This window comes from Harpia harpyja, chromosome Z (assembly GCF_026419915.1).
Source record: "Harpia harpyja isolate bHarHar1 chromosome Z, bHarHar1 primary haplotype, whole genome shotgun sequence".
Taxonomy (NCBI): Eukaryota; Metazoa; Chordata; class Aves; order Accipitriformes; family Accipitridae; genus Harpia; species Harpia harpyja.
The window spans coordinates 7,182,071-7,204,498 of record NC_068969.1 but is presented as its reverse complement, the minus strand read 5'-3'; the positions used below and the strand labels follow the sequence as shown (position 1 = coordinate 7,204,498).

Below are 22,428 nucleotides of genomic sequence, written 5' to 3'. Positions count from 1 at the left end.
AAACGCGCCGAGCCCGCGCGACACCTCAGGCGAGGAAGGGCCGCTTCGCTTTACGGCAGCGCCCGCCGGCGGGAGGAGGAAGGAGCGCGGCCTTCCACGTGGGGCAGCGGCCAGAGCGCGGCGCCATGAAGCGGCCCAGTGAGCGGCGGGAGCGGGGGGCACCGGTGGCCGCGGGCCTCGGGCACTATCGCCGGCCAGCGCTCGGGGGCGAGGGAATGGCGGGGGCGGGCGGCGGCCCGGGACCGGGGGAACGGCGGCGGGTGGGGATTCGGGGGGGGGGGGGGGGGGGGGGGGACGGGCGGTGGAGTCGGCCGCCCGTGGCGGAGCGAACGGCGGCGGGCCGGGGCGGGGGAATCGGACGCACACCGGGGCTGGAGGGAAGGGCGGCGGTGGGAGCTCGGCCGCTTCCCCGGGCGCCCGTGAGCGGCGGGGCTGTCCCCGGGGCGGCGGGAGCCGGCGCTGAGGGACGCGGTGCCTTGCAGAGCTGAAGAAAGCCAGCAAGAGGCTGACCTGCCACAAGCGCTACAAGATCCAGAAGAAGGTGAGTCCCGGCTCTGGGGGCGGTGGGGAGCCCCCCGGGCTGCCCCTGCCCCACGGAGCGGGCCGGGGGGGGGGGTGTCGTTTTCTAATTAAAGCTCCATGCTAACTAGTTTAACGCTAAAAGCATTTTTTTATATATTATTACGGAAACATGTTGTGCGTATGCATGCACACAACGAGGATGTTACATTGAACGTTAAGGAGTCTGGACTGTAGTGAGGAATTTGCTTTCCAGTTACCCTAGGCTGAAGGACAATGTAGAAAGGAGTGTAGGTTTTTTTACGTCGTTACATTTTGCATTATTTTGTGCTGGTACGTTCAAGTGTAGCTTTACAGTGAGACATTATGCAATCGAAAGACTTCAATCTCAAGTCAGAAACGTACCCTTTTTTACTCTGTATCTGTAAAGAGGAAGGATACAACCCTTTTTTTTTTTGCCTTAGACTGAGAAAATATTCTTGTTGCTGTCTTCAGATCAGAGAACACCACCGAAAAGTCAGAAAGGAGGCCAAAAAACGTGGACGCAAAAAGCCCAAGAAAGATCCCGGTGTTCCCAGTGCTGCACCATTTAAGGAAGAGCTTCTACGGGAAGCGGAGCAAAGAAAGCAGAGGGTAAAATACAGTTTGTGGTAAAAAGGACAAGAACTGAGACCATTCCTATCTTCAAGGAAGCTTTGTGTGCACGTGCGCATCCAGAGGTGCAATCGTGCTAGACTGTAAATGGTCCTAGTAGACATGTACTTTTGAAAAATAATATATTTATTTCCAGCATTATACAGTGTGTAACAGTTTGTTCTTTTATTTTTAACCTCCATTTCATCACTGTATGTATAAATCATGCTGGAAGTTTCATTTCTAATGTAACCCAAATTGCCTGTGATGCTAACATACATAGGTGTCCCATCAGAATGCTAGAAGTTAAGTCTTGGCATTATGTGATCATACAGAAAATAAGGATCTGCTGTCTGCAGCGTGGAGTAATGTGACATGAGAGCAGCACCCTTATCAGTTGTAATGTCGTTGCTGCATGGCTGTTATTTTGGGGTCTAGCTAATAGATGTATCGCCTCTGGTTTTAAGGCAATTGAAGGCAACAGTATTCTTTCCAGAGTAGGATGCAAAAAAAGTTCCCAGTGTCACTTGGCCAGCCATGAATTCTAACTAAGCTGTCTCAGGAACTTTGGTCAGAAATAAGTAAACAGGGAGAAAGAGCAGTCTTCCTTACCACCTTCAAATGTGTTTTATCTGGCTTGGGTTTTTGTTTGTAATCAGCTTGAAGAACTAAAACAAAAGCAGAAGCTCAACAGACAGAAAGAACATGAAAAGAAGAGGAAGCTTGAAGCTAAAAAGAATGCAGCCAAAGTCAAGGAAAAAGCAGAGGGAAAGGTAGGTGTCTGGTATGATTTTGATTCTTTGAAGCTTATGGAAGCAATAAAAGTCATCCTGAAACTACATCTTCATAAGCAGTATGTTACGTGTTGTATTTTCATGCTGTATATGCACACAAGTATACACTAATTCTCAGTTAAATCATTCCCTTTCATTTTTATTTGCATTCAGGAATCCTCTGGCAAATCTAAAGCAAAGACTAACAATCTGCTGGATAAAAATTCAAAGAAATCATTCTGCAGGGAGCTCAAGAAGGTGAGACGCTTCAACTATTTTTATATAAGAGTCAGCAATGAGACCACTTGTTACTTTCCTTCTTTGCATTACTGTGCAGCTGCTAATGAGTATAAAGGTTGCTTGTGATAAACTTCAACACTGAAGTAAGGGATTTTACAACAGAAACTGGGAGGGTTTCAGTCTTGTCTGGTGTGAGCTAGTGAGACATCCAGCACTTTGAGGCGTTAGACTTCTTGGGCCAATGTCAGTACACACTGAATGATCAAAGAGCTCTTGTAGTAATGAGGTACCAGTGTCTAAGGATTTCTTGCCTTTGGAGGAAAAAGATGAAAATTGCTTCAGCTTTCTGGTTTGTAGTTCAGAAGAAAGGAGCTCAAACAAGAACAGTCGTATGAAACCTCACCAATCATTCTGTGAAATTCAACAGTAACTGTTGCAAGCCACAGCTATTCCAGAGTTGTTATCTGTCAAATGGTCTGTCATGTCTTATTTGAGAGTCTTCTCTCTTTTTTCTGACCTAGGTAATTGAGGCCTCAGATGTGGTTCTAGAGGTTTTAGATGCAAGAGATCCAATGGGCTGCCGGTGTCCTCAACTGGAGCAAGCTGTAACTTGCTCTGGAGGAGACAAAAAGCTACTGTTGGTTCTGAACAAAATTGGTAAGAAGCACAGGTTTCCTTGAAGTGTTACTTGGTCACTGTGTGGTTCTGTGGTAGGTGAGCTATGAAGAAGATTTTAAAGGAATCTGAGATTCCCTTGAAGACATAAGATCCAACTCTGAGCTCGCTGCCCTACTGACGGGGTCACATTTCCTCCACCTTTTGGTCTAGTTTGCTAAGAAAACACCACAGACAGGTAAATGCACATTAGCCCCTTTCTTTTGCAATAAATTCTGAAGGCATTGGCCAGTCTCAGCCAAATTTGACAGAAGTTAAAGATCTTAAAATTTTTATAACATTTTTGTGAACGTAGGTGAGTAGGCAGAGGTCACAATGCTGGTCCCCACTGAGGCAATGGGGAGTTAAGGATCAGCAAATCGATGCAATAGTTGGATTTGAAATTTGGCTTTGGGAAGTATTTTCTGCCTTCCATTGCTGTATGAAAGAATCCACGCAAAAGCAGGTGAAACCAGCTAAAAAGGCTGGAAATTACTGAGTTACCAGCGGGGAAAAAAGAAAATACAAAGAGCAAGAGCAAAGGGAACTTTGTATTAGAGTAGCCTTTGCAGGGATGATGGGATAATCCTTCACAGAACATCACTCTGTACCATAAAAAGTCTCCTAGTAAGACCCCAGCATTAAAAACCTGATAAAGGGGCCAAAAGTGTAATTGTAGTATGTTCTGCTTGAGGCAGAAAATAAAGACTAAAACTTGCAACACTGGGTGCCTTTGGGGAACATACCCAGTACTTTATGACAAGTAAAGTTTGGCTGAAAACCCTAGTAAAGAAACATACTAAATAGACAAAATACAGCCTGGTTCCTGATACATTAGATTTCCTCCACACAGTGACATTTAAGATTCACAGAAGTGAAAGGACTGCTCTTTTTTCCAGATTTAGTGCCAAAGGAGAACTTGGAGAAATGGTTGCATTATTTGAAGAAGGAGTTTCCAACGGTTGCTTTTAAATCAGCAACACTGATGAAGGACAGGACAATGGTAAGAGCACTGCAGGCTGTTTCATGACTAAGTCATATGTGTTTGCAATCATACATGTTGAAATGTGTTGAGAAACAGGAACTCTTGTTCTTTAAAATTCCTTTTCCCCTAGTTTGATTATACTGCTGTGACTAATGGATATGCCTGTGCATTTTGACTAAGCTTTGTGGTACAGTGGGCGAATTCTTGCTGTTGAAATACATATTGTTATTTGTGCCCAGGATGCTGGACTAGAATAAAAGCAAGTCTTTTTTTCTACTGTAAGAAGGACAGTGAGGGGAGGAAGATGAGGAATTTTTCATCTTCTACATAGGATGGTTGCACCAGTTATATCTGAGTTGTTTTGTAGATAAAGTGGTGCAGGCTATACTACTGCATTCATCCTGACTGGCGATCAATAAAGGTAGCACCTGACATTACTTCATGAAGAGTATAAAGGGGTTAGCTCCCTGTGTCCTAGTCTCAACTCTTTGAAGATGCTCGTTCGAGTTGAATGTGTATTAATACATAATGCTTCACATGCCTTAACCCTGATAACAGCATAGTGAAATAGACCCTCCTGTGAAATGGCAAGGAACTGCAATGCAGAGAGCAGGTCTTCAAATCCTTCAAAAAATTGAAGTCTTTTGAGTGAAGTTGCAGATTTAAGAATTCTACCATCTAAATGTACATGGTTATTTTATGGTTGCACAACAAAACTGCAATACAGCCTGAACTGACGTCACAACACCTCTACATCGGTTCACATTCCTTTTTCTCTTAGTAGTCGACAGCTACCTTTTTTACTGTCACTTAACTGATTAGCCAATTTCTTATTAAACTAATTTCTTCTGTTTAGAAGAACACAGTAACATAATCTAATGGAGGATAGGAGTTGGAAACATTACAGTAGATAAATATATATGCTTAGATTTATTGATCTTCCTAAATAGCTCCTGACCATGGGTGTTTTTTGCCTTTGAATCCTGTAGCAGGAACAGTTCAAAAAAAGACGTGCACGTGTTGACTTATCAAGAACCACGGAATGTTTTGGAAGCAAATGCCTTTTGAAACTTCTTCAACAGCACAGGAAGACTCAAAACAAAGCCATTCAGGTTGGGGTAGTAGGTAAGCGTTTGGAGAGACAGGAGGAGTTTCCTTCTCCCATAAAGCTTTCATATCCTGCATTATAAATTGGGTAAAACAACTAACACATGACTTGCTAATGGGCTTTCTAGTCATTATTCTTACCTTCATCTAAGACTCATTATTGTAGTACTTCAGTTGACAGCAATCTACATTGCACTTAAATGCATGTAGTGTATGTGATCTGTGGAAGCCACATTGTGTAAGGCCTTAGCTGATTCACCAACTTAGGGAAACAAGAGAAGCAGGTTACATACCATGCAGCTTGCACTGCCCTCCTCTTACCTGATAAGATTTGTGGTGTTACATTCAGTGTTTTTATTATCAGTGTGAGAAATGAGGATACAGACTTTGTCTTACTTCTGTAGTGAAGACTTCAGATCCAACTCTGATCTCACACTGAAGATGTACTTTAACAAAGACACCTGGAAGAAGCAGTTTTGATCAGTGTTACATAGGTTGAGTTTTCTTATTTAACTTACAAGGATTTCTGTGGTTTTCTTCAGGTTTCCCTAATGTGGGAAAGAGCAGCATAATCAACAGTCTTAAAGGAGTTCGTGCTTGCAATGTTGGCCTAGCAAGAGGTGTTACCAAGTAAGCCAAGTCTGAAAAAAGCTGTTCCTTTCTCCGTTTTTGTGTTCTGATCACCTCGAGTTTGTTTGTGTACAATTTCCATCCATTAGGGGCAAAGTATGCCCCTGTGTGCAGGTTTAAATGCATGTTTCAGTTTTCCAGGGTGAAAGATACTGATCTGTGTGATGCAAGCTGTCAGGAGAGAATATAGTGTATAAGCTTGCTCTTTTGGTACACCTAGATTTCTGTCCTACACAAAGCATATGATGAGAAAGCACTGAAACTGACTCTGGATGAAGTGCATTCAATCCAATGCTGAGCTTTGTCTTGCATTCCTCACCATTACCAGTCCTTTGCTAGTTGATTATCTTTACTAACAGTGCCTTTCTCTCTGAATAGGTCCATGCAAATTGTGCACATTGATAAACAGACAAAGATGTTAGACAGTCCAAGTATAATTGCAGATCCTTCCAACAGTGCACTGGCACTGGCCTTGAGAAGTATCATAGACACTGAAGAATCAGACTCAGCAGATGTGCTTGAAGGAGTAGATGCCATTCTAAATCACTGCAGTAAACAGCAGGTGAGCTCCACCTTTTTCCCCATCTCTCACTGAATTTGACTTCTCTGTAGGCTGCTTAGGCCAATAACGAAAGTTCATTTTACTTCAACTAATTCTGGTAGCTTTTGCACTGCTTTCCCCTAACCATACAGAGTAGCAAACTTTGGCTAGTGTATCCAATGCTAAGTGTGAACTTTCATCCTTATAAACAGAAGGCAGAAACAGCATGCCAGGATCCTGTCAGCCAGAGTCTATTTTCCCAATAACTTTTCTGATTTTTAAAAAACCCTGCTTTTAAGATTTCATTACAGTATCACAGAGTGAAAAATGAAGATATTCTCACTGCTTCCTATTATTACAGTGAAGACCTCAGATCCAACTCTGATTTCACTCTAGTTTCAAGTACATTAATTTAAGCCTGATCCCCATTCAGTTCTGTGATAACTGTGTTTTCACTAACCACTGTGCTGTCTCTGTACACCCACTAGTATGGGTGAATGGCAGATGAATTTGTTGATGAAGTAGACATTTTGCTTTGTAATGTGTACTCCCACATGCAAAAGAAAAACAGCTCTTCACATAGTTGTTCATCCTCATTGTAATCCAATTTGATTTGCTCTTTTATTCCTAAAACTAAGATAAAAGTGGGTATCTCTTTCTGAATCTACCATTTTCTTTTGCATTAGGTAATGATGCACTACAGTATCCCAGATTTCAGGAACACTGAAGAGTTTTTGACTTTACTTGCTCAGAAAAGGGGTATGCTGAAAAAGGGAGGTGTTCCTGACATAGAGAATATAGCTAAATTACTACTATGTGACTGGACAGGGTAGGTATGCTATGAATTCTGCTTTATGCTGCTCACCTTTTTCACACTGTTAATCCAGCACAGCAGAAGCCCTGAGTCCTGTGAAATACTTAGAAAGGAGAGACTGCTTTTTTTTTCTTTTTCTTTTTTTGCTTTCTCACATTTTACTTTGGTAAAGAGAGCTGGATTGGCTAACAGATTTAGAGAACGCCAACCATGGATAATTTTCTAAAGTAGTGAAGGGCACATGGAAAGGGTCAGAGCATGTTGCATGTTACTCCAGAGCCAGTTTGCTGACTTCTGCTATAACTCTGTTAGGGGAATTTGCCTTCCTCTCAAATACTGAGTCCATGTAGTCCTCTTACACAGACAGGAAAGGACATGGTAAGTTTTCTGTGGAAATTTATAGTGGTTCCTATATTCTGGGGATGGGAATAAATGTAACTCAGAATCGGTAATTGAGTGTGACTATTTCCCTTGCTCAAGTGGTTCAGCTGCTTTTGCAGCTCATGATTTTACAGGCAAGTGATTTGTGGTGACAAAGTATGCCATTTTTTTTTCCTCTAAGGAGTGGGCTATCTACTTAACAGTGTTATTGACAACTTCAGAGTCAAATTTAGATAGCTATTTAACTGCTGTTAAGCAGACAATAATAAATGAGTAGTTAGGTTGAGGAGTTTGAGAGGTTTGTGCTCTGGGTTTTATTTTTAAATACAGTTATTTAACTATGTTATCTTTGGTTGTTTTCTAATGCTGATATTTTATTTTCCCAGAGCTAAAGTAAGCTACCACTCACAACCTCCAGTATCTCAGAGACCACCACCATATCTTACAGAAGACAAAATAGCTGAAATGCAGGAGTGTTGGAATTTAAAGAACCTAGAAGAAGAAAACACCACCACTGTTCAAGGTAGGACTGTTACTGTAACACACTGCTACCATTAAGAGTGGTAGTAGTAGTTTTAATGGGAGATTTTGAATGGAAGTCCTCCTGGGGTTTATATGATAGCTTTGCCAATATGCAGTAAATATGAACCTTTTAAGAACAGAATGGATTCTGATGCAAGAGAACAGTGCATCTGTGTGCTGTCTTAACACAAATTACCCCTGCTAGTTCTTAGTTTCTGCTCATCTCACCTAACCGTCCTCAGTAGGAAATAGGGGAAAAGAACGTTGAAGAGCACATAAACACTGGCTCATTAGGCCAACAAAATACATTTTACTCAGTACAATCTATACTCAAATCCAAGTCTTTCAGCTCCTAGCAGTCTTCTGTAGATGCCTCAGGGAAAGCTATTCTCAGGGAATTGTCCTTTGTTCTACCTGCTTATGTGGGAGTGCTGTCTTGTGGAAGGGAGGGGGCAAGACTGTCTTTTCTTAGCCCTGACCTAAAATGGCTGTCCTCTCAGGGGGTAGGCATTACATCTGGTGCTGTCTAACAGTGACTTAACTGACACTTCCTATTTTTTTACCAGCTTTAAAATACCCCAGTCCAGCAAGCAGCATCATTTTCCAGTCACCTGGTATGGCAAATGGGACAATAGAGGAAAATAAAGTGATAGAGGAAGCATCAGAGTGGGAAAACTTGGAAACAGGCAAGGAGGGGGAGGAAGAAGAAGAAGAGGAGGATTTCACAGAAAGCAATGATGATCAAGATGATGTGGAAGAAGAAAAAGATGTCAAAGAGGTAAATCAGGGTTTCATTAGGCTTCTACCTGTTTAGATCCCGACACCAAGTACCCAGTCAGTATCCTGCTATAAACTGAGAATGTGTAGGCACTGTGGAGCCACCAGGAGTAATCAAAAAGCTTTTCTCCTGGACATAAGGGTTGGGCTTTTTGTTTAGTTAAGGAAACAACATTGTTCTAAGTCAGTTCTAAGGTAGTGTGTTCCTGACCAACTATACAAGGGGACATCCCCTCTACCAGGTTTCATTTGCATGGGAGACTTCATTAGCAATACCTGCATAAACACATATCTCTGACCTCTCTGACTTGTAGGAAACCAAAGTTCAGGTCACCAGGAAAGCAAAGCTTGGAAAACAACAAACAAGCCCTACAAATTCAGAAAAGCGGATAGCAGGTCTGTATTAAAAACCCTGGCTTGAAGGATAGTCTCTAGTACTCCAGCACTTGCATTGGTTTCACTAACACATGATTTTCTTTTCTCAGAAAGCGAACATTCCAATTCACTATCACTCAGCTTGGATAAGACAGCAGATGAAGATGATGCCTATGATTTTAATACAGACTATGTGTAATGAATTATGTCTGAAGACACTGTTTGGAGACTTATTACTGGCTTTCAGAACAGTCCTGAAGACTTGTGTTGAAGCAGAAGTTGGAGGAATGCTGCATACCAGAGCTGCTGCAAAGATTCACAATTATTGCTGTGTCAAATAATGTATATAATAGTGTATCTCCCTTGATCGTTCCAGATTTTATACAAGTCTAGGAAACAGACTGTATTCAGCTTTAAGTCCTAAACTTTATTTCCTGTGTTAAAGCCTATTTTAAAAAATTCCTAATGGACTGTGTTAGTTTGTTCACTTTGCCTTATAAAAAGATGTTTCAAAAGGATAAACCCTTTGTCTTTTTCTTTGAAAAACAATGGTAAATGTTTAATTCTAGTCATGTTCAAGCAATTGAATTTCAAGGTAAGTTTTCATCCTCCCTTCATAAAATTTAATTGTTTTTTCCTAGAGGATTATAGAGAGTGTACCCCTAGAGCATGACTTAAGTCAGTAACTTTTCAGTATACTTTTGCAAAACTTGTAGAACTTTTGTATGTAAAGGTTGGCTAGAACAAGCTACATGCTTCAGCTAGACATAAGGTATTTTATCTAAGTAAGTACTGCTTTCTACGTTCAGAACCTTCATTGGGAAAGGTAACTAGCTTATGGTATTGGTAATCTGTCTTTACTGCGGAACAAGCTTCTCATTCTTAGAGTGCTTTTGAACAAAAGACATATTTCCTGATGACATCTATTATACAAGGCAACAACCGGTAACTGTAAAGCAAAATGTTGCCCTGCGCGATAAGGACGTGTTACTGCACTCAGCCTATAGCAGAACTGGGGTAGCGAGAGAATTACCAAGAGGCCCTGCAGCTGCTCAATGAATTAAGAATTTAGAATAAACACCTGACACCAAGCATCTTCCTCCTATGCATCTGTTTTCTTCCTATTAACTTAAAGGTCTGATTGCTGCATTCTCTAATAGATAGTTGTATTTTCCCTAAATGGATGTTGAGGCACAGTCTTCCTAGGTAGCTTAAAAAAGTATCAAGTCCAGCACAGACACATGCAGTTTATTTAGGCCTCCTAAAATACAGCCTGGTCATCAGAATTCAGTTGGTGTCAGCTGATCTAGTACAATTTTTCAAAGATTGGTAACTGAACTTATTTCATTACTTCTAACCACTTCAAGGGTAAGAATGGTTCTTGTTCATCAAAACCCAGAAAAAGAAACGATAGGCAACAAACCACAGATCACCATCCATGACAGAAACAGAACTATAGACAGCGACTGCAATGAGTCAAGCAGTTGGAAATCCTTTTAAATTACAAAGCAGTCCTAAAACCATACTTATACTCATGAACGAGCCCCTTAGCTCTCTGCTGGCCTGCATCTCAGACCATGCAACACTCAGCCTGTCACTGCATTAACACAAAGCCTTTTGTCTAATCACCTTATACTGAAGATTGTTCGCAAGCAGTATTATTGAATAAAAATGACAACTTGAGTTCAAACCTGTATTAAATGGAATGGTTGGCACAGTAGCTGCTGGGATAGATCAGCTAATAATAACCACTACTCAAACTTAACACTACAACTGTGAAAAAAAACAACTTACCTATAGAAAAGGCGATGGGCAGCCAGCTGCAAAAGGGCACAGGAATCTTGCTTGGTGAGTTTAAAGGGCCAGACTGGGAAAGGCACACTGGGAAAAACTTCTATAGCAGAGCCATGCTCACTTGTGAGAGCTATGAGGAACTTCACAATAACAAAATTAATCTGTAATTCATACAGCCCGATTCCCAAAATAAACATTTTGTGCAATTTTAGAATGAGATTGCTTTCGCAAATATGAGATCAATTGACTTCAGTTTCAATCACTTGCTACTGTATTTAAGTACAAAGGAAATGCACTTCATATATCAGATCAAGACTAGAATCAGATTGCCATTTACCTGAGGTTTGAGTCAACGATGTTAAAATTAGCTTTTATTTTTGAACAAAGTTTTCTCCACCACTTCACAAAAAAATGTTTTAGTGTTCACTGGCAGTTAAAACCACTTTGCATAGTGAAATAATACTTGAAAAATTCATCTTTCAAAAAAACAAGATTCAATTTTGCAGAATTCTGCAAGAAAGACCTGCACAGAAATGGTTGGGGGGAGATTTCATGCAAGAAAGGGTTGTTGAGGAAACTACTTCACAGGATAAGGAAACAAACAAAAAAACCCCAACCAAAACAGAACAAACCCAAGCAGCTCTTCATTACAGTACATTGCTGTGCAAGATCTGTGTGGTGCAAGCACCAGCTGAAGTTGCAGCTTGTTCTTAGACACTGTTCCTTTCTGTAGCTGACAAAGTGATCCTCCTGTAGAAGACTTGTAGTAAAGAGCAGAAGAACATGCAATAGACAGAAATGAACTAACAAAAGTGCTAGTTTGTGGAGATCCTCCCTTGCTTTCTATAGTGTTGCTGGAGTAGCATTTTCTGTCACACAAGTGAAGCAAGTCTCCTTTTGACCTGTGCATTTCAGAACCACACCTGAATAAGTGCGTCACCTTGTGCTCCAGAAGGCAAGGACTGCTCTCTAATACAAGTTGGCAAAAAAAAAAAAAAAAAAAAAAAAGTTCTGCTTGGCTCCAGAAGTTTCCTGAGAAAATGCCGTCAGTTATTAAAATTGACTCTACTTTGCTTCATAGGCTTCTGAATGTCTGCGGAGCAGGCTGAACTTGCCTGTAGGGTCAGGGACATACCACTTCTCCCAGACTTCAGCATATGAAGCTGTTCTTCCCCATGGTTTGAAATGTCCATTCCAATGGAGCAGCTTGGCAGCTTTCAGAAACTGAGGAGAGTACCTTTTCCCAGCACTAGACCCTTTTATTGAAAAAGAAGCATTAGTGCCTGAAATAAAGGCAACAGAAACACCAACATGCAACATTTTAACTTCAAAACAAAGGATTTCAACAAAGGAAATGTTGTCATTTATGGAGAAAGGAGGTGATATGGGAGGCGGAAATCAGGGCAAAGTGAAAAACATAATCAGGTGCAGCTGAATGCCACTTTGATTTGTCTCGGTATCTTTTTAATGTACTGCCTTAACTTCCAAGTTCTTTAAAACCCCCTTAATACGCAGATGTATTCAGCAGCCTATGAATTGTTCATTGGAAACAAAACCTAAGAAACCTCTCCCAGCACTGGGGTTTCACCATTAGCAGAACAGATACGAATGTCTGTTTTTCTCAACAGTCTTGGAAGAAACACCTTCAGATACAATATATATGTGGAAAAAGAAGAGGAAAATGAGAAGTAATTTGAAAGTAATTCAATTCAAGAGCTATTTCCCTGGCAGTTCAAAAAAGAACATGAAGGATCAGGCCCACAAGCCCTAAGATGGTGTTGCAAAGCAGTGTTTCTTAAAGAACAAGGTATAAAATAGGGGAAGAAAAGATCCATTTGCTGCATCATCAACTAGGTGTCCAGCTACAGACCTGGAAAAGCACACTGGGGGAAGAGTGTCACAAATGTTTCATACATACCGAGATGACGGACATTCCACATGGGATCAATACTGGAATGTTGCTTGTAAAATACAATTAGCAGTGGAGGTGTCGTGATGCTGCCAGCCAGAGTCCTACTGTAAAGTTCCTCTCTGGAAGAGAAGATGAAAAAAAGTTGGGAAAGGATGCTTGTGTGGCCCTAAATCAGTTGATTTGTCACTTGCAGCTGCATGACAGGAATCCACAGATACACATACAGCCTTTCATTTAACAGTTAAATGCCATCACCATAACCCAACCCCTGACCCACTGTCGCCCCCAGCTTGGGGGTACTTACGCTACATTAAGTGCCATCCACTTCTCCAATTGCTTAGTGATGTTCTGCAATTTCCATTCTGTCAAGTTGGCAACAAAAACTCCTGGATTGAAAGAGCAGGTGTTGGCTTTCATAGCAAGCTTTCGGATGGTTTCTTTTTTGTAATCCAGAAACCCAATATAATTATACTGGGGGAAAAAAAAAAAAAGAGAGTAGAAATTAGCTTAAAATATGGTCAAATTACTATTTAAAGAAAAATTTTGCACAACTCCCAACAGACAAGCATAACTTGAAGTTGTTAAAGCAAATACCTTCCTTCAAAATGAGAGAAAGAAAGCTTAAGAGGTCTACATTTAAAAAATATGGTTATATAAACCACATATTTTAAGGAATGCTGCATGGTCTCAATAATACCATATTATTAATATGGTACCACTCCCAGAAAAGCACTTTTTATACACTCACAAATGAAAAATTCTCCCTCTAATGTTCTAAGACCTCCTGCTGTTCCACACTGGGAATTGCCCTCATTGTAAAGCACAGCAAAATCTTGAAGTGCTTTTACCTTGCCTAAACAGAAACTGCAAGCGTCATTTGTAACACAAACATCAGAGTAAATTGATTTGGGTAGGGACAGTCACACACCTTTAGGTTCACTGCATTTGGAAGTCAAACTGCAAGAACATTAAAACCAAGTGCTTGTTTCCAAAGCCTGGGATCTCTAGTATTGTTACCATTGAATCAGAATAAAACTAACCTGATTGCCTGCTCCACGGACAGCAACTTTATTAGTGGTTGAGTCACAATCATCTGAAAATGCAGCTGCATGTCCAGGTTTCAATGGAGTGTTGTAAAGTTCAAGAATATCATCTGGAAAATGGAAGTAAGCACAGAAAAATTAAAAGTAATCCTGTTGAAGCGCTGAGTGACTTTTTGTTCAGTCCATTGTTACAGCAGAAAAAAACCACTCAGTTTAATCCAACTTATTCATATTTACAAAGTTTCTATATCTTTCTGTGAAGTAGAAGTGTTTGGTTACTGTCGGAGATGGCATACTGACCTCAGCATAAGGCCAGGGGCAAAAGGCTAAGAAAAGGTCCCGTACCTTGCACTATTATATCATCATCCACATAGATGGCCTTCTCTGCATGAGGTACCAAACTGGGCAAGTAGAATCTTGCAAAGGTTAACTGTGAAAACAAGAAAGCAAAAGAAGTGAAGAATTAAATGAAAAATTGTCCAAATAAATGTGAAATTGACTGATACTCCTGGCAATTATCTATGGCACTAAGGTCCAAGACAACTTCTATCAATGAAGTAAGGTAGGCAGCAATGTCCTAGAAGTTATTTAAAATAAACAGGTTCCATCAATTCCTGGTTTCCTATGAATTTGTGCATTGATAAACTAACTTTAAACTGGTCTATATTAGAGTTTCATATTTCTCCACACATATCTGTAGCATCTCTGATGTGTTGGCATGCTTGACATGCAAGCTGCTGTGTTTCACTGTAGCTAGCAGCAAAAAATGATACTAGGCATGCATATGTAGATACTCAAATCCATCTCTCACTATCTGGAAACTTACTGAAGTTTAGGAATCTGATTATAAAAGATTGCTTCTATGTTAACAGATTTCGTTTTGATCTCGAGTTGTGTTCAAAAGCCAATATCAAAATATATTGTTACTAACTAATAATTGCAAAAAGTAATCGACATCATCCTCACTGGTTTTAAGGTGTCTGCCTTTTGAGGATCCACTTGTACTTTCCCTTCTAAGACACGAGGGTCAAAATCCAAAATTCGGTATCTCAAATTTTTCAGAGCAGTGTTACTTAGCCACAGCCTGCAAACAGGAGAAAGGCACAGATCTTGTTAAATAAAACAAAATCAAATGAAAAGTAAGAGATCCGATTGCCAATGACACAGACCTTGATCTGGCCACTCGCTTCCCTATCCAACAAACATACGTATAGAATATAATCTATGGCTGATGGTGGTGGTGTCCTGTATGACTGCAGGGGTATGCCCACCATCAGCGTACTGCACAGCTGTGACACATGAAAGGTATGAGGTTGCTTCTTATTTTATTAGAAGTATGTGGTCCTGTTATCACAGATCCTTCACAAAAAAGTATCAGTGTGAATGGATGTGGGTAAAAATGAAAGGATCAAAGAACAATCTAGAAAAACGAAGAAACCTCATTGCCAGCATTTGAATTGCTTAGATGAAATGTAGGAAGTACTTTTTACAACCCCTCCACCAACGAACTCCAACCCCACGGGTTGGATATAACCCCGCTGGAAAAGATGGCTCTTTTCCATCCCTGAAACATTACCAGAAGGAATGACTGTAGGGCTCCCCACAGCAGCCTTGTCAAAAAGCTGCAATAAGCAGCAGCAGATAGGACTGCAATTTAGAGGAGTGCAGTTCCAGGGAAAGTCAGCTCCTCCTCTTCTCAGAGATACTTAAGTTTTACAGTATTGTGGGAATCTAATGAAAAGATCATTACCTCAAGTGATCCACAGTATCATTCAAAGTAACAATATAGAAAACCACGTTGGATTTGGTGTGACGGTAAATACTGTTCATGGCTGCAATTGCACCCCCAAGCCTCTCATCTGATGCTGCAATGACCACAGAAATCTCCTTATCATTCCTTTCATCTGCCAGCCTCTGGGGAACTGCAGGTATGAAATCTATAGGCTGAAGTCCTAATGGATTTGAATCTGTGGAGTACAAATGGCATCACATACTTGTTTTATGCAAATGAAACACAGACTTTACTACCACACTAAAATTCCTAACACCTTCAATTATTTCTACTATGCAAGGACTTGAATGTCCGAGCTGAGGTGTAGATTACAGCGTGCCAGTATCAAACACTTAAAATAGAGCACCTCCTCTTGAGAATCTGAGATGTTAATGAATAGGAAAACATCACACTTACAAATAAACTACATGCATTTAACTGTACATATTCACACACAGCACAACAAGGTACTAAAATGAGGCTTAAACTACAGTAAGCTGCACTTACCCTTGGTCCACTCTGCCATGTCTATAATCTCACTGACCTCCCCCTCCTGTTTACCCTAACCACCTTCCTAGTCTTCTCCACATCACCCTTCGTTCTTTTTCTTATCTTTTCTTTTCCTCTTAGGTAGGAACCAATGAAGAAAACAAAAATTCTAAATTAAAGTCACTGTTGCGAATTTTTTCCCGCCAAAGATCAAGGCATTAAGTACAGCCCATGTTTATTCAGGGATCACAGATCACACTACATTATCTAAGCTGAAACCACAAGAATTTATACTCACAGTGCACAGATAGGAAAATGGGAGGTCAGCATTGAAATTTATTACTAGACCACATCACCTGTAAAAGCTGGCAAATCACCCCCTACCCGGACTTTTTATCACAACATTGGTACCTTTCAGATGATCTAGACTATTACATATTAGATAATTTTAGGTAATTTGAGGAACATAGCAAACAGGGACTTGGCAGTTTGCAGGCAGTGGTCTGCTGTTCGCAAAGCTCAGCTTCTGCTCTGTTTGCCACTTCCTAATGACAGAGCTCAACAGCTTTGACTTCAACTGATTCCTAGTTAAGGCCTGTCAGGCTTATTCTACCACTGTTGGGAAGCACCTGTACAACGGCTACCCAGAAGCAACAGCTCCCAGGAGTGGCAAACTAGGGCTTGGCAGTTAATGGGGACATGGGGAGGCTCTGTGGGACCACATGCAGTTCTTAGAAGTGGACTCTGGAAAATGAAATCTCTTTGCTAAGTAAAATGAATCATATCTTTATGACTTTTAAAGCCAGAAGGAACCCTTACTGCTACCTTGCCTGGCTTCCTGGCTGAGAAAAGTCACAGGACAGCAAGAACAGACAAGCCCACCAAGCTGAAGTTTCTTGGTATGAGAACAGGAAAAGATTTACTCATAAGAGAGTACAAAAATCATATCTTGTTATGCAAATGATTGATCATTATCATACAAGTTATTTCAGCAACGTGGTGGTTTCTGCCTGGCCAGAGCATGTGTTTTCCCACCAACCTTAAAAAAAAAAAAAAAAAAAAAAGAAAATTTGAATTAAAATAAAACCCAACATACCTGACAATTCCCGTTTCAAGAAGTCACTGAGGCCTAGAAAGTTATGATGAAGAACTAGCAAAAATATGACGACAGCCACTACAAGGATGGAAATGTTCACTGAAAATTTAGAAGAAAAAAGTTTATCAATATAACCAGAGAAAGATTGGGAAACTCAGAAAAGTACAAAAGAGATTTTAAAAACATTAGACACACACATATACACATACCTTTCCTTAATGTCATTTTTCTTCTGTTATTTTATGTATTAGCATAAGGTTCCTGCAAACCTGCAAGAGAAAAAACACAGCAGTCACTTCCTATGTCCAGTGCATGCCTACACAAGGCATAGCACACTATCACCAGGAACGTCCAGTTTCCAAATGCAGCAAATGTTTCCTTCTCTTAAAAAGACAAAGCTGTATGTCACATGTGAATAACTGAGTATGGTATCTCAGTAACTATGTAGCTACAATGTCATATCTAAAGAAGAACTCGGAGATAAAAAGGGAGACATACAGATCTTGCCACTTACTTCACTGACAGAAAAAAAACCAACTCCTTCTGCCAGTCATAAGTGATCTGAAAAGAATCTGGAAAATTACACATGGTTTCTTTACTGTTGAACAAATTTATTTAACTATCTGAAATGGAAGCATCTCAGCAATAAGGCAAATGATTATACATTTCTTTCCATAACTAACAGCAAGATTTTGGCAGGACACGGTGTTTATAAGATTTTAACAAATAGCATTATACACTTCCAAAACCATGAAATTCTCTACGTGAAATATAACAACATATCAGCTGAAGTGCCATTGCACAAAAAAGATCACAAAAGTGTGAAAGAAGGTGTTACTATCACGTTATAGAAGGGGGTAAAAACAGAATGCAATGATGCAATTTTGGTATGCAATTCAAACACACTTATTCATTATTTAACGGTAAATGTGATTGTAAAATCAGAACAAGAACTACATAACCTGGAATGTGAAGTAGCTCTCAAGTAACACACAGAAAGCACTCACACCATAACAAGATGCAAAATTCACGGAAAAGCAACAGTTCAGTCACCGCAAAATCTCCAAATTAAAATACTGCAAACTGTGTTGTGACTGTTATATGTGTCAGACGTAACCATCTTCTTTCCGCTGCTGCATTTCTCCCACGGGGAAGATACGTTTATCGGGCACAACAACTAAATGCCGTGTACCGTGCCTACAGGACTACTGAAATGGGTCAGGACACGTAGCCTTACTTTACAGGAGTACAATGCAATGCTCCTCAGCCCCGGTGGCAGCGATGCTGAGGGTGCACGCACCTACATACGACTTCTGCCCTTCAGTGACACTACAGCAGCCTGCGCTAAAAGCATTTACAGACTGACTTTTCCAGAAATTACTGTCCGTGCAAACACAAACCCACGCTAAAATACTCAAAACACCCGCTCGTCGCTACGCCGCCGCAACGCCGGTTACTCCGGCGACACGGTTCACACACACTAAGCCGGGCACACGACCGTTCCCCCCCGTCTCACTGCATCGCCCGGCAGCATAAACCGCGCTCCCTCCGGCCGCCGCCGCGGCGGGGCTCCTCCTCCGCGGCCCGCGGGAGGCACAGCCCGGGAGGGGGCCCCAGGAGCCCCGCTCCGAGGCCGGCAGGGCCGAGCCCAGCTCTCCTCCACCGAGACCTTCCCCCTCCTCCACCGAGACCTTCCCCCCCCTCCCCCGTTCCCCTCACCGTCCGCCCGCGCCGTCGCCGCCGCCGACTGCCACCTCGGCAGCGCGCCGCCCCCGCGGCCGCCGCCACGCACCAGAAGCCCAACGGGCCGCAGGTGTCCGCCGCGATGCCTGATGGCCGCGAGGGGCGAAGGCCGCGCCGCGCCTGCCCTGCTGCACCACGAGCGGGCCTGCGGCAGATGGCGGCGACTTCGCGAGGAGAGCTCGAGCCTTGGGCGGGAAGGGCCGCCCGCGAGCTGCCAAGTCAGCGTCGATTCCCGACGGGCGACGCCGGCGGCGCCTCGCACCTGCCGCTTGAAGGCCCCTCAGTCAGGGGTCCTGAGGCTCGAAGCCGCCGTTGCCGGGGAGACAGCGTCCCGCGCCGCGTCGGCGGCGGCCGTTGCCGATGGCGGCGAAGGGCTACGGCGGCGCGGAGCAGGCTGAGGCCGAGGCCCGGGGCGGCGGCGGCGCGGAGCCGATGGCTGAGGCGGGAGGAGGCCACGGCGGGCTGACGGAGGACGGGGCGGAGCGAAAGGGGCGTGTTTCCGGCCAGCTCAGCAGCCGCCTTCCGGTCCTGTTTCAGCGGGGTGGGCGCCGTGCTGAGCAGCGGTACCGGCCGAGCCGGCCCGCCGCCGCCTCCTCGCTGGTCGACGGGGACAGCCGGCAGCCATCGCGGGGCCCCGGCGAGGAAAGCGGAGACGCCTACGACAAGAAGCAGGACGAGGACCGGGAGGCGCCGCTCTCCGCCGCCGCCATGCTGAACATCTTCCGCTCCATCCCCACGCAGATGGTAGGGCAGCCGCCACGGGAGGACCGGCCGCGCCCCGGCCCTCGACCCCTTGTCGCTGCTGGTGACGCGGCTGTGTGCGGGTTGTAGCGTTCCCCTTCCGCCGTGCGGTTGTCGGTACCTGCGTGTGAGGAACTGCTGTTGGGGCTGAGGGATGGTACTCCGTATCATTTCGATCTTTTGTTCTGAAAAGTCGAGCTTTAATGGGCTGTGAAATGACGGCGATGTACAGCTGTGCAAGGGAAACCCTCTGTACCGGTCTGTCTGTGCTCTGTACAGCCAGAAGGCAAAGCGTTCTCAGCGAGAGCCACGTTTTCTAAAGCCGTGCAAGCGCAGCTGACACACGTACCGGGTCCCTTCAAGCATGTACTCTTTTCTGGTGTTACGGCTTTTGCATAGCGGTATTAAGCGAACGGCAATGGTATTTTGAACTTGCATGACTTATCCTGAACAGACAGTGCTTGCTTTTATTTTTAGATGATGTGGTCAAGAATAGAGGGCAGGTGTTAAGTGTGAATTAAGAGCTTAATTCTTTTACACTGGAAATCCAGACACTGTAAGAAAAATAATTCCAGCCTGGTTTGAAAGTTGAACAAAAAAAGCTGAGAACCTGTGGTCAGGCTGACTCTAGGCTCTAACCTGAAAGAGTTTAACTGGTAGGTTTGTGTTCTGGGTAATTGACAGAAACGTATCTCTTTCTACAGGACTACAAGGGCCAAAAATTAGCAGAACAGATTTTTCAAGGAATCATTCTTGTCTCTGCAGTAAGTATACTAGAACTATGGGTGCTAACAACAAGGACTTTGTCTTCTGATCTTACAAACAACATTTTTTTCTGATTGTTTGGCTTAACTGGATCACAAAAAGCTTTAGACAAGATCAGAGGGGCTGTCATGGATTAAGACTTTTCTTCTTTCAGTCTTTTACTTTCAATATTGGCCTACAATTTTGAAAACAAGGTTAGAAAGATGTATGAACTGTGCTTTTGAAAAACTTGTATTTTTCTACTTAACTGCTGCCCCCTGCCCCCAAACTTAATCATGGCATGGGAAATGTTTTTGTTTAAATAAACAAAAGTTTGATTGTTTAATTTTTTTTTTCCCAGATAATTGGCTTCATCTATGGATACATCACTGAACAGTTTGGATGGACTGTCTACATAGTTATGGCTGGATTTGCTTTATCGTGTTTGGTAAGAATTTTTTTTCCCCAAACCAGAAAATACATGCACTATTTAACCTGAAATAATCATTAAATTAAGGGGCTGTCAGTATTGTCAAATGTTTGCTATATAACTCAGATTGTTAATACATATTTTTACTTTCTTTGATCCGAAGAAAGTCCTTTACAAGCCAGTAAGTGCCTTTTCTCAAATGCTAGTAAGATTTTAGAGAACACTGCAATTTAATACTGCTTTTGAATTAATTTTTCATTTCAATTGTATGTTACTTTTAAGTCAAGCTGATAGCACTGATAACAGAAAGGACAGTGAGGCTTTCTGTGCAGTAGTAGCTTGTCATGAAAATTTTGCAGCAGGCCCATGCCGACCAAGGAGAGAGGCTAGGACACAAAGTATAGAATTACAAGAGTAATTCCTTATTCATGCACGTGAGGTGTTGTGTTCCAATGGTGGCACACCAAATGCGGTTTTACACATGGTTCTTATGCCTTTCAGGCATTCAGATACAACATGATTTGACCAATTGCTACTTAACACACACATACTACTGTTTTGAAAAGCCACTATAATTCTGTGGCATCATCATCCATCTGCTGCTTTCTTGATCTAAACGTCCCTGAAGTAGGTCTTGCTACAGTTACTTACCTATGATGCCAGATAATTGCAGGGTTTCACAGAGGCGTTAGAGGGGCTAGGATGCCGGCGTTACCGCGTTAGTCCAGGGGTATCCTTTTTTCTTCAGGGTGGGTGCTGTCATTCTCCTCCTTGCAATGAGCTGGGGTCCTTTAGTCATGCTTACTTAAGCATGACTATGCAGTATACAATCTAAACTATGTATGTATATTTCTCTTTATAGTATGAAACTGTATGAAGACTAATGGGTACAATAGTTAGGGAATGAGATTTTCTTAACAAGCTCTACAAAACACTTATCTAGCATCTTGATTTACATGTTCTGACTTCATTCCTTTTCTCTAAGCTAACACTCCCTCCGTGGCCTATGTACCGCCGCAATCCTCTGAAGTGGCTACCGGTCCAAGAGTCAGGAACAGAAGAAAAGAAGCCAGCAGACAGAAAGCCAAAGAGACATGCTAAAAGCTAAAAAATGTGGTTCTTCACGCTGTTACTTTGTTAAATTTTGTTAAATGCATTTCCACTGGGAGATACTTCTTGGCTTAGTGTTTGGGTTCTTTCTTACTACTTTGTATACTACTGTGAGCACACCAAGATCTGCAGAGAGCATGAAGGCTCACTAAATTTTTCCTGGAGTTTCAGTGAAGTCACTGGGAAGGCAGGGTGGGGGGATTAACTTTAGAAGGCTACTGGAGATCACATCTCACTCAAGTATGTTAGTAAAAAGGAACACAGTGAATCAAATCAAGTATAGCTAAGCTGTTGCTGTAGCCTAAAAGATAATATACAGCTGGACTTCTACTAAAATATTTCTAACCATGTGTAAAACACAACCTGGCACTACTGACAGCTTAAGTACTGTAAAACAGTACATACCCCACAGTTCTGAAAAACGCTAAGAACTAGAAACTGTTCTAGAATAGGAGATTGCAGAGTGGCATTTTTTGTTTAAAATAAATTTGCCTGAGTAGAGAAAGTAACATCTTGACTCTGCATGGTACAATAGCTCTTAAAACCTTGTAACTTCAGCATCTAGTATGTGAGAGGCAGCAGGATCCATAGGTGTTGCACTTTT

The 22,428-nt window shown here is 42.3% G+C and overlaps 3 protein-coding genes and 4 non-coding genes across 10 annotated transcripts; 6 read left to right on the top strand and 1 right to left on the bottom strand.

Annotated features, from left to right (window-relative positions):
- The first annotated feature begins 12 nt into the window (after positions 1–12).
- Positions 13–10,043, top strand: GNL3 (G protein nucleolar 3). Its single transcript, XM_052777436.1, has 15 exons — positions 13–138; positions 483–541; positions 1,015–1,152; positions 1,812–1,925; positions 2,100–2,183; positions 2,687–2,822; positions 3,719–3,822; positions 4,794–4,929; positions 5,454–5,541; positions 5,920–6,103; positions 6,769–6,911; positions 7,664–7,800; positions 8,366–8,577; positions 8,891–8,972; positions 9,062–10,043. Exons 1-15 carry the CDS (start codon positions 126–128, stop codon positions 9,148–9,150), a joined length of 1,719 nt encoding a protein of 572 aa, XP_052633396.1. The 5' UTR covers positions 13–125; the 3' UTR covers positions 9,151–10,043.
- LOC128137923 (small nucleolar RNA SNORD19) lies at positions 2,882–2,954 on the top strand. The gene has a single exon (XR_008233910.1). It is a non-coding gene; the product is annotated as a small nucleolar RNA SNORD19 (small nucleolar RNA).
- Positions 5,279–5,352, top strand: LOC128137926 (small nucleolar RNA SNORD19). The gene has a single exon (XR_008233912.1). It is a non-coding gene; the product is annotated as a small nucleolar RNA SNORD19 (small nucleolar RNA).
- Positions 5,772–5,849, top strand: LOC128137927 (small nucleolar RNA SNORD69). The gene has a single exon (XR_008233913.1). It is a non-coding gene; the product is annotated as a small nucleolar RNA SNORD69 (small nucleolar RNA).
- LOC128137925 (small nucleolar RNA SNORD19) lies at positions 6,405–6,480 on the top strand. The gene has a single exon (XR_008233911.1). It is a non-coding gene; the product is annotated as a small nucleolar RNA SNORD19 (small nucleolar RNA).
- Positions 10,044–10,182: 139 nt separating the features above from the next.
- On the bottom strand, positions 10,183–19,122 carry GLT8D1 (glycosyltransferase 8 domain containing 1). Of its 4 annotated transcripts, none has more exons than XM_052777441.1 (10): positions 19,062–19,122; positions 17,266–17,325; positions 17,057–17,155; positions 15,451–15,667; positions 14,667–14,784; positions 14,046–14,130; positions 13,698–13,810; positions 12,962–13,128; positions 12,664–12,776; positions 10,183–12,001 (listed from the first exon to the last, which is right to left on the bottom strand). In XM_052777441.1, the coding sequence occupies exons 2-10, from the start codon at positions 17,279–17,281 to the stop codon at positions 11,811–11,813; spliced, it is 1,119 nt and encodes a 372-aa protein (XP_052633401.1). In that variant the 5' UTR covers positions 17,282–17,325; positions 19,062–19,122; the 3' UTR covers positions 10,183–11,810. The 4 variants fall into 4 exon arrangements, with proteins under 4 accessions (XP_052633401.1, XP_052633398.1, XP_052633399.1 ...); XM_052777438.1 differs by lacking the exon at positions 19,062–19,122 and adding an exon at positions 18,776–19,047; XM_052777439.1 differs by lacking the exon at positions 19,062–19,122 and adding an exon at positions 18,849–19,047.
- SPCS1 (signal peptidase complex subunit 1) lies at positions 19,117–21,886 on the top strand. The gene is made up of 4 exons (XM_052777444.1): positions 19,117–19,543; positions 20,245–20,304; positions 20,646–20,732; positions 21,700–21,886. Exons 1-4 carry the CDS (start codon positions 19,160–19,162, stop codon positions 21,820–21,822), a joined length of 654 nt encoding a protein of 217 aa, XP_052633404.1. The 5' UTR covers positions 19,117–19,159; the 3' UTR covers positions 21,823–21,886.
- The last annotated feature ends 542 nt before the right edge of the window (positions 21,887–22,428 follow it).

Bases quoted from the DNA above. Each gene is read 5' to 3' on its own strand.
- GNL3 (XM_052777436.1), top strand. The intron at 2,823-3,718 runs GTAAGAAGCACA...TCTTTTTTCCAG, and splicing joins GTTGGTTCTGAACAAAATTG to ATTTAGTGCCAAAGGAGAAC. The intron at 3,823-4,793 runs GTAAGAGCACTG...TGAATCCTGTAG, and splicing joins TGATGAAGGACAGGACAATG to CAGGAACAGTTCAAAAAAAG.
- GLT8D1 (XM_052777441.1), bottom strand. The intron at 15,668-17,056 runs GTATGTTGGGTT...TGTACTCCACAG, and splicing joins CTTGAAACGGGAATTGTCAG to ATTCAAATCCATTAGGACTT. The intron at 13,129-13,697 runs GTTAGTTTTATT...TTTTTCCCCCAG, and splicing joins TCCGTGGAGCAGGCAATCAG to TATAATTATATTGGGTTTCT.
- SPCS1 (XM_052777444.1), top strand. From the start codon at position 19,160: ATGGCGGCGAAGGGCTACGGCGGCGCGGAGCAGGCTGAGGCCGAGGCC. The intron at 20,305-20,645 runs GTAAGTATACTA...TTTTTTTCCCAG, and splicing joins GAATCATTCTTGTCTCTGCA to ATAATTGGCTTCATCTATGG. The intron at 20,733-21,699 runs GTAAGAATTTTT...CTTTTCTCTAAG, and splicing joins GATTTGCTTTATCGTGTTTG to CTAACACTCCCTCCGTGGCC.